General features: G+C 32.9%; 3 protein-coding genes across 3 annotated transcripts; 2 read left to right on the forward strand and 1 right to left on the reverse strand.

Moving 5' to 3' along the window:
- The first annotated feature begins 297 nt into the window (after positions 1-297).
- LOC111438758 lies at positions 298-965 on the forward strand. Its single transcript, XM_023076624.1, has one exon. It carries the CDS (start codon positions 407-409, stop codon positions 734-736), a length of 330 nt encoding a protein of 109 aa, XP_022932392.1. The 5' UTR covers positions 298-406; the 3' UTR covers positions 737-965.
- A 116-nt stretch (positions 966-1,081) lies between these two features.
- LOC111438728 lies at positions 1,082-1,741 on the reverse strand. The gene is made up of 3 exons (XM_023076578.1): positions 1,718-1,741; positions 1,566-1,641; positions 1,082-1,491 (listed from the first exon to the last, which is right to left on the reverse strand). Exons 1-3 carry the CDS (start codon positions 1,739-1,741, stop codon positions 1,082-1,084), a joined length of 510 nt encoding a protein of 169 aa, XP_022932346.1.
- Positions 1,742-7,382: 5,641 nt separating this feature from the next.
- On the forward strand, positions 7,383-8,083 carry LOC111438746 (arabinogalactan peptide 23-like). Its single transcript, XM_023076607.1, has one exon. It carries the CDS (start codon positions 7,758-7,760, stop codon positions 7,941-7,943), a length of 186 nt encoding a protein of 61 aa, XP_022932375.1. The 5' UTR covers positions 7,383-7,757; the 3' UTR covers positions 7,944-8,083.
- Positions 8,084-9,674: the final 1,591 nt, after the last annotated feature.

A 9,674-nucleotide genomic window follows, 5' to 3' on the forward strand; every position in this document is an offset into this window, starting at 1 on the left:
TTCCATATTAAACCATATTTTGAAATGGCAATATTAATATATATTTTCTTTTTTTTTTTGGAAGATTCATGAAACATTTGGTGGCATAATGAGAGTTGAAACCAGAAATAAATATCTGTGAATATCAATGGGCCGATGGGATAGTTTCATAAGGTAGCACAAAACAATGGGCTAACGTGGCTTCTTTAATACCCACTCCAAGAAACTTCTAGCACCAAATGGCATTTAACCCACTCAATTGGTAACGATTGTTTGCCTTTTTCCGCAAGAAAATTCCATGAATTCCCATGAATCCAACGCCCTATATATATACTTGGAATTACTCTGTTTTCTGCACCGCCAAGCCAGGTGAAACAAGAACAAAGAACAACAAAAACCTTTAATCTCCTTATTTCCTCCCTCGAAAATGGGGTTGAAGTGGATTCTGAATTCCGCATTCACTCAAGTTCTAGGGCTTACAGAGAAGCAACAACACAATCAGAACGAGGCGGGAGAAGGAACCAAGAACGTGGAGCAAGTGAAGGAGTCGGAAGATTGTTTTTATGGAGGTTTGAATTTTGAAAGTGGGTTTCAAATGCCTCTCCATTATCCCAGGTACACGAAGGCGGATTATGAGAAAATGGAAGACGGTAAATTGGATTTGCTTCTGAAACAATATGGACTCCGTTTTGAAGGTACCCTTGAGGAGAAAAGGGCATTCGCTATTGGCACGTTCTTGTGGCCTGACCAACTTTGAGTTTGCCCACCAGGTGTTTGATGAAAGTCCCCAATGAAAAAATTAGCTAACTTTTGATGTTTGCTGTTTGTATAGCTACTTTATGGATGTGATGTTAGTTTAAGATGCAGAGATATTAGTAGCTGTGTCTTTGTTTGGCTGTATGTACTGATCTTGGTGGGATTTTAGTGCATCTTGTAAAAAACTAGTTACATATAATGGTATATTAATCACCCTTTTCTACTGAGTCCATGATTTTTCTTTGCAAAACAAGTATAATCTAGTAAAAGAAACAGGGAGAATTTGGTGTGTTCTTCAAGAAAACAAGGAAGAGAAGCTATGAATGTAGTGTCCATTCATAGTCTCTCACATAATTGTACAACATCTCTGACTGTTGTTATTATCTTGGCTGGGTTCCTCAGGGGCTGGATTACCAGGTGGCCCGCCCGGCCCTATCATTGGCCATGGGACAGGCTGCGGCTGTGGCTGTGGCAGCATGAACTGCCAAGGGTATGGCTGCGGCGGCAGCGGTGGTTGTTGGGGGTAAGCTGTGTCAAACCAGCGAGATTGTTCTTGGGAATTCTGATAAGGATGATGAATGGGATCATCTCCATAAGGGTAATATCTTCTATCTCCAGCTTCACCATCAAATCTTATACTTTTAACCTCTGCATGTTTGCCTGACCTTTCAATCACTTTCAGGAATGTTCTTGGATTCACTCTTCCACAGATTCTGACTGACCCATCATCTGAATCCATTGTGATGGTGTAAATACCTGGGAATCAAGAACAATGAAGAACAATGAAGAACAATGAAGAACATGAAGAACAATGAGGTAAAGAGAGAAACCATAGATGTTCTGTAGAATCTCTTGGACTTTTGCTGTGCATGCTTCACATTGAATACTTGCACTAAGAACACAACTCTGCAACAAAGTGAAAATGTTTAGGTTTAGAAGAACATGAAAAGCAAAGAAAAGGGTGTCTGTATATGGAGTGAACCATTTCTGCTATGGAATGATCCATTGAAGCTGATCAATGGAGATTGTTGAAGGGTTATGGGGAATAAAGAGAGGGCTGTGTACTCTGTTTATCTTCCTTAAGTTGACCTTTAGCTTCAATTTGTCCTGATTTTTTTCTCTTTCAAATATTCTCATTTGGAAACTCAAATAGAAAGATCCCGTGATTGATTGATTATGTAATTATTAGAGATGTCAGATCAGATGGGATTTTTTTCTCTCATTTTCTTCCTTTTTGAAAAAAAAAAACATTAAAAAATTAACATTTTGTAGGCACGGTCAGATCGTCGTCGATAGCAATAGTTGAGTGACTGACAAAGTTATAATGTCGAGTTAAGTTAGAGTAGTATCACATCTCTCGATTGAGATGGATATATATTTATACATTTGCTGGATATATATTTATACATTTGCTCATTATCCTATGGTCATTATCTTTACGTAGCATGACAACATGACTTCGAGTTAGGGTAGTAAATAGAGGAAGGATACATGACTTGACTTGTTTAATACCTAGCTTGATAAGTCAATGACCCATCCTCCTTGATTGAGCTCTCAAAGATCTCACCAGAGATGTAATAGTCCAAGCCTACTACTTGTAGATATTGTCCACTTTAGCCCGTTACATATCGTCATTAGTCTTACAGTTTTTTAAATGTGTCTCCTGTAAAGAGGATCTAGCCCTACTCCGATCAGAGCCATTCACCTTTTGTAACAACCCAAGCATATCGTTAATAGTATTGTCCGATTTGATCTGTTACATATCGACTTCAGTCTCACGGTTTTAAAAACATGTGTGCTAGGGAGAGGTTTTCATACTCTTATAAAGAATGTTTTGTTCTCCTCTTCAATTGACGTGAGATCTCACAATCCACCTCCCTTGGGGGCCAACGTCCTTACTGACGCATCGGCTGGTGTCTAGCTCTGATATCATTTGTAATAGTTTAAATTCATCGCTAGCAAATATTGTTCGTTTTAGCCCGTTATGTATTATGCCTCATGGATTTATAACGTGTCTACTATGGAGAGGTTCCACGTTTCTATAAGAAACGCTTCATTCTTTTCTCCAATCGATGCGAGATCTTACAAGAGTGTAATTTGTTGTTTTCCTCTTATGTCTAAATCACTATTAGACCTGCTTTGGTTTGGAACTTTTGAGATGTATAAATCAAAACTGAAACTAATAATTCTATCCATTAAACCCTTTAATGATTTATAGCTATTTCCACTCGTTTCCTCAAAATTATATAAATAAAATTATTTTCTCCAAATGTTTTAAATTGATATAATTATTTTTTTTTCATCTAAAAAAAAAAAAAAAAAAAAGCCTATTTTCTTAAATTTCTCCCTTACATTTAGGCGAAATTAAAGAAATAATCTTAATAATATAATAACAGATAATAAATGCAACATTATTATAGTCCCATGATAATTAATATTCTTCTTATCATCTAATTATATGCCTTTTCGTACACAAACTTTTTTTTTTAATAATTATTATTAATTTTATCTTGTACTTAAAAAAACAAGATATTTTAGGGTTAAATTTGAACATTTTTTATAACTTGAATTTCAATACCATTAAAGCTGACAATTTTTTTATTTAATTTAATTTTAGAATAGTAAAATAATCATAACTTTTAATTCATTAAAATATATACTCTCTTAAAATTTGAATTTATAATTATATTATTAAATTTGTATAGAATTTTATAAGATTATTTATAGTTAAAATGAGTGATTGAAATTGAATATTTGGAGTATAAAATTAAATAACTACATATTTTATTAACGGTGCATTAAATGATGAATGGTTTTTGGACCCCACAAAAACCCCAACATAATAACGTCCAAAACAAATCTTGTCTATTCGATTCAAACATTAAATTATAAAACACTCATAATTTTCTTTTTAAATTCTTTAAAAAAAATACAATATTTATTTATAATTGCTTTACAATCAACCTATCAGTAGCAAACACGTGTTTTAGTTTTTTTTTTTTAAAAAAAAAACAGATAAAATTCCCCCTTTCACCCTCCCACTCGATTCAGTCGATCTTAGCCAAAAAGATATTTCCAGATTCAAGCTCAAATTCATGAGATCAACAACTGAAATTCATAAGCAGCAGAAACAAGAAGCACATAGTGATTCCATCTACACACTACCAGTAATCGATCCAAAGAAAGGGGAAAAAAAAAGAGAGTACAAATGACATTCAGATCGGCGTGAAAACGGGGGGAATCGAGTAGAAAAGCGGTATAGTAATAACCGTGTGATTAATCGGCGTCGAGGTGGTGGTCGGGGTGGCCGGCGACATAGTTGAGGAGGCCTTCGGCGGCTTTATCGGGCAGAGGAAGGGAGGTGTTGGTGAAGAGGAGGACGGCGAGGAGGAAGAGGGCGGTGGAGAGGAGGAGAGGCCAGAAGAAGGCGAGGAGGGAGAGGAATTTGGGGGCGAGGAGGAGGAGGGAGAAGAGAATTAGGGATAGGATTAGGGCTGCTACAATGTGGAATCTGAACTTCGCTACTTTCCTGGGAATCTCCATGGATCAAAATCAATGAACACAATGAACACGATGAACACCAACTCGATTTTTGCTTCTAATTCCGTTTTTCCTGATTCCTGATCAATTCTCTTTGTCTCTCTGCACCGATTCTCTGAACCTCACCCTCAAATCGCGTTTTCTTCTGTCTTCTTTGAAATTGGGAAAAAAAAAATGGGCAACTCTCTCTCTCTTTTTTTCTTTAGTCCTTTATAAACTCATAATTTACAACAACGCCCCTTTTCTTTCCCCTGCCCACTTTACTCAAACGGTGGGTCTGGTTTTTGAACTTAATTCAAGCCAGAGGGAAGGTCGAGCCAAATGACTTGACCTGGTGTAGAGGCAAGTCAGATGTGTTGCAAACGATTGAACATACACGCGCAGGCAGTATGTGGTTGAATGCTAAGGTCCGACGAAACCATAAAGCCGAGGTGAAAAATATATATAAATTTTTTAAAATTTTGAATTTACATAAAGTTCATCGACGAAGAGATAAGAATTAAGCTTATACTTTAATTAATGTTATAATGTCGTATCTCTCAAACAAATTACGGATATATTCAATATTTTACTATAATCTACCGTTTTTTAGGTTAGGAATTTATTAGACATATAATTAAATATTTATATAATTTATTAAATATTTTTTAAAAATTCAATCTAAAAAATGAATTATCTAAATATTTTTTAAGATTTATTTTGAAAACTCGTTGAAGGAAGAATAAGGACCATTCTTCGACGGTGCATGATTAAAAAGAATATTAAAAAGTTTTACGCTACAAGGGATCCTTCAATATTCTTTTCTTTTCTTTTTCCTTAAAACCATCATGGAAGATTTTTCATTAAAACAAAAACGAATAAATAAAATTATGACTCGTGAGTAAAGAAAATATACATGAATGAACCCGAGATCATGTCTAAATGAGACCGATCCTAAAAATTGAAAGTTACTATCTATAACAATAAACCAGATGTGACCTAGTAGACCTTCAGCTCATGCACCAACCCGCTAGTGACCCACATGTCGACCCAAGCTATAACCCCACTTCCCTCGCGCCTCTCTCTCACGTGCGGTGCATGTGCCCGAGCCGCCTCTAATTGTTGGACGTCATCTTACCATTTTAGCCGTTCTTGAGTCATTTTTGACATATTTAAGAGTGTTTAAGGCTAGTATACTTGATGCCTTACGAAGTTGTAGCACTCCACAGATAGAGTTGAATTTTAAGGAGCAAGATCAAGCTAACACTAGGGATATTTAAGCGACTCTGACTTAGGCCAACCAAGTAAGTAAACTTACTATTAGATCACTTTCGAGTTTAGTTGGATGACTTGAGTGATGTATGAATGACACATGCTCTATATCCAATTTATGTGTCATTTTCTGATGTTATAATATGTTTTAATATTATTATGCATGTACTTCCAGCATGTTATGATATCATGTTCAGTTATGAGACATCGAACAATGAAAGAAATGTCATATATATGAATGCATATCTCGTAGAGGAGTTATGTCATGAAAAGAATGGAAGTATGATGTGCATCATGTATATTAGATGTCACAAACATGAGATAATTTCTCAATATGTTTGGTACAAACACGTACTCCATGATACAATACACGCTCCATTCTTTCTATTAGTTTTCAACAAGGTGAGCGTGTAAATAATATAAGGTAATAATTATTTATTATTATTATTATTATTATTATTTTGTATTATGCTTGTAATTATGTAATGTTAAAGTCAACCTAAATAGTACCTCCAATTTACCAAGAGGCGTGAAAAATTTAAATTCAAATCCAAGATAAGATTTTTTTTTTATATAAAAAAAAAATCAAATAATTAAAAAAAAAGTGAGGAGTGAAAAATGGAATGATGGAAATCCTATCGTCCTTGCAAATGGAATTGTCGGCTGTTTTTTTTTATTGGTTAAATTACTATTTTAATTTTTATATTTTTAAAGATTTATTTTGTTTATTTTTTTTATCACTATAAGTTTTCTCTTATGAAAATATGAAAAATCATATTTATGATATACATTTTTTAAATACGAATATTTTTTAAACGTGTTACTAATAATAAAGATTTTTTTTTTGAAGTTTTAAAAAAAGTTTAAATTTCTTTTAAAAATTATAAGAATATTAATGAAATTTTTAAAAATTTAAAGGGTATTTTTGAAACACCTTCAAAAATTGAAATATAATCTTAAAATTAATTTGAAAGTTTAAAAATATTTTAGAAAAAAAATTTATTAATGGTATTTTTGAATTTTTTTCGAAAATTTAAAGTATATTTAAGACATTCGAAAATTTATGAATATTTTTTTCAAAAATATTTTTGTTAATTTAACTTTTAATTTATTATTATTATTATTTAGTTTAAGGTACCTAAACCCTATTTCCAAATTGGAATATTGGAAAATAATTATTTATAAATTTTAATTTAAAAATATTTTTTAAAATATTTTGTTTGTTTGTTCTGTTGGTGGGTTTTAACCAACATCACAACCTTATTCTAAAACTAAATCATTTCATTTTTTTTCGAAGCTCAAAGCATTAGACCAAACTTATGAATCCAAATAATAATAATAATAATAATAAAACGTTAAAAATGTTTTTGAGGATTTAGTATTAAATTTGATTATTATATTACGTGGAGTACCATATATGTAATTATTATGTCCGACATTTTTATCTAAATTAATAAAAAAAAAAAATTCTAAATTTCATATGGTTAAGAAAATATTCTTAAATTTTTAAATATTTTTTATAAGTAAATACCCTTTAATTTTAAAAAAATAAATCATAAATACTCTTATAATTAGTATTATACAGAAATATTTTATTTAAAAAATATTCCTTAATTTCAAAAAGTTTAAAAAATAACTTTTAATTATAAAAAATTTCAGTAATTCCTAAAACTTTTTTGAAAATTTCAGTAATACCTAAAACTTTTTTGAAATCTTAAAAAAAAAAAAAAAATAATAATAATAATATTCATGTTTAAAAATTATTTATGAATTTTTAAAAAGCTATTAATATTAATATTTAGGACTAAAAAAAACATAAACAATTAAAGTTACAATATATATATATATATATATATATTTTTTTTAATCCTGAAAAAAAAGGAATTTGTTTTTTCTTTTAAATAACAAATAAAACAAAAACGATTTCCGAAAGAATCGATCAAATTCAGCCCTAATTTCCCGACGACGAATCGCCGTCATCGATTTCGATGCAAATGAGGAAGTTTCATCTAAATATAGCTTTGCAATTCAAGATGAAAGCACCATAGAAACGTACCTTCCACCGAAAATCGCTGGGATTTGCACCTATAAATCACATTCATTCCATCTCCATTTCATCAGGCAGCAATTTCCAAAGCGAAGGCGTTTCTCGGTGATCCTTCTCGAGTTCTTCACCGGATACCGCCACACAAATCCATAACCGAAAACAAAAAACAAATCTCAAAATCGCAATGGAAATGAAGAAGATCACCTGCGCCGTCCTCTTCGCTGCCGCAACCGTCACCGCCGCCGTGGCTCAGAACGAGGCGTCGGCTCCTGCACCTGGACCAACCAGCGCCGCCACTGTCGGCCTTCCAGCAATCGGCTCTCTCATCGGCGCTTCGTTGCTCTCCGTTGCTGCCTACTACTTGCAATGATGGATGGGATGATGTGCAAAACAAAGAGTTATATAACGATGGTGACAACGGTTTAATAGATCTCTAAATTTTTTTTTGTTCGAATGCCATCGATATCAATTCTTATTGAGACATAAATGAAGAAGAGCCATTTTTTTTTATTTGAAGCATATCCCATTACGAGATTATATATTTATAATGCAAACGTAAAAATAGAAACTAATCAATGATTTAGCTTTTGACTAAAAGTTCTAAAAAAACATTTTTCATACAATATTCGAGTTAGCATCAGTTTCATGTCTGCTTGACACCTAAATCCTAGAAGATTTAATATTCGTGTCTGCTTGACATCCAAATTTGTAGTGGAAGGTGGATTATCGAGATTATGTGTGTAAGCTAGCTGAGACAACTATCGATGTTAAAAAGGTTTGAAATGAAACTTATTTACTCAAATCCCATATGAATATGTATAAAGAGTTAAAGAGTAGCGTGGTATTGAATTGTTTTCAATTTACTTAATTGACTGAAAATAAATGGAAAGTTACAATCCCCACCCGTGCACCCACACATCTTCATCTTTTTAACTGGAAGATCAAGAGTTAATGATTGATAGACTATCTGGACACATACTTATGAAATGGTTCATGCATGTAATTGTTAAGGATTCAGGCATTTATATGAAATGGTTCATGCATACTTGTGAAATGGTTCATGCATGTAGTCCATTTCTATTCATTTCTATGATCATAGAGATACCCCTGGACTATTCTACAAAGCCCAGATTTCTCCTTAACCACTCGGATATACAAAACCCAGATTTCAACTTAACCACTCGGATACACCTGGGTCATTAGATAGGAATCCGAAAATGGTATAAACAAATAGTTTTAGAGTAAGCATTACACAATCTCCAAGATCATTACACAATTTCCAAAATTTTTAAGAGTTGAGTCGTTCATTACTTAAAATTGTATTTCATACCTACAATTATATATTGTGGGGGACTCTAACAGGGTCGTTCAATGGGTAATATTTCTCTCTTTCTTTGGGTAATATTTCTCTCTTTCTTCTGTGGGGCAATGGGTAATATTTCTCTCTTTCTTCTGTGGGGGACTCTAACAGGGTCGTTCAATGGGTAATATTTCTCTCTTTCTTTCCTATTCAGGGTTCAGGGTAAGATGTTTTGTGGGTAATAAGCAATGCCTATTATACAAACCCGATTATTTCCTAATTCATGAACCATTATGTCGTTGCTAGCAAATACCACTATTTTTGATCAATCTATATTGATTGACTGCCTCCATTATGTTGTTGCTAGCAAATACCACTATTTTTTTGTTTTGGATCTTCCAAATCATTCCCGGGGAGGTTCGGACCCATTTTTTTCTGATCCTTCGATAAAAAGATTCATTCTCTTCATAAAAAATAGGAGGTAGAACCAATAAATATTTCCTTTTCGATTCATCCCTGGAGTTGAATACCTCATTCAAGAATTGTTTTTGATCCAATCCGATTCATCCCTGGAGTTGAATACCTCATTCAAGAATTGTTTTTGATCCAATCCGTAGGAATCAATAGAAAAGGCAAATCCCTTATGATACACCAGATCCGGCTCGGTTATTGATAGAGTGAATAGATCTGCCATTTCTTGAAATCTCTCTTCTGATTCAAAATCGGATTCTTTTTTATCTTCTTTATCATAGGGTTTACCTCTTAGTAATGAACGATAGGTATCTATATTCACTTTTTTTT

Source organism: Cucurbita moschata, unplaced genomic scaffold (assembly GCF_002738365.1).
Source record: "Cucurbita moschata cultivar Rifu unplaced genomic scaffold, Cmos_1.0 Cmo_Scf00082, whole genome shotgun sequence".
Lineage (NCBI taxonomy): Eukaryota > Viridiplantae > Streptophyta > Magnoliopsida > Cucurbitales > Cucurbitaceae > Cucurbita > Cucurbita moschata.

Excerpts from the sequence above, each read along its gene's own strand:
- LOC111438728 (XM_023076578.1), bottom strand. The coding sequence starts at position 1,741 with ATGGATCATTCCATAGCAGAAATG. Across the intron at positions 1,642-1,717 it reads ATCATTCCATAGCAGAAATG|AGTTGTGTTCTTAGTGCAAG; the intron begins GTTCACTCCATA and ends ACTTTGTTGCAG. Across the intron at positions 1,492-1,565 it reads GATTCTACAGAACATCTATG|GTATTTACACCATCACAATG; the intron begins GTTTCTCTCTTT and ends CTTGATTCCCAG.
- LOC111438746 (XM_023076607.1), top strand. The coding sequence starts at position 7,758 with ATGGAAATGAAGAAGATCACCTGCGCCGTCCTCTTCGCTGCCGCAACC.
- LOC111438758 (XM_023076624.1), top strand. The coding sequence starts at position 407 with ATGGGGTTGAAGTGGATTCTGAATTCCGCATTCACTCAAGTTCTAGGG.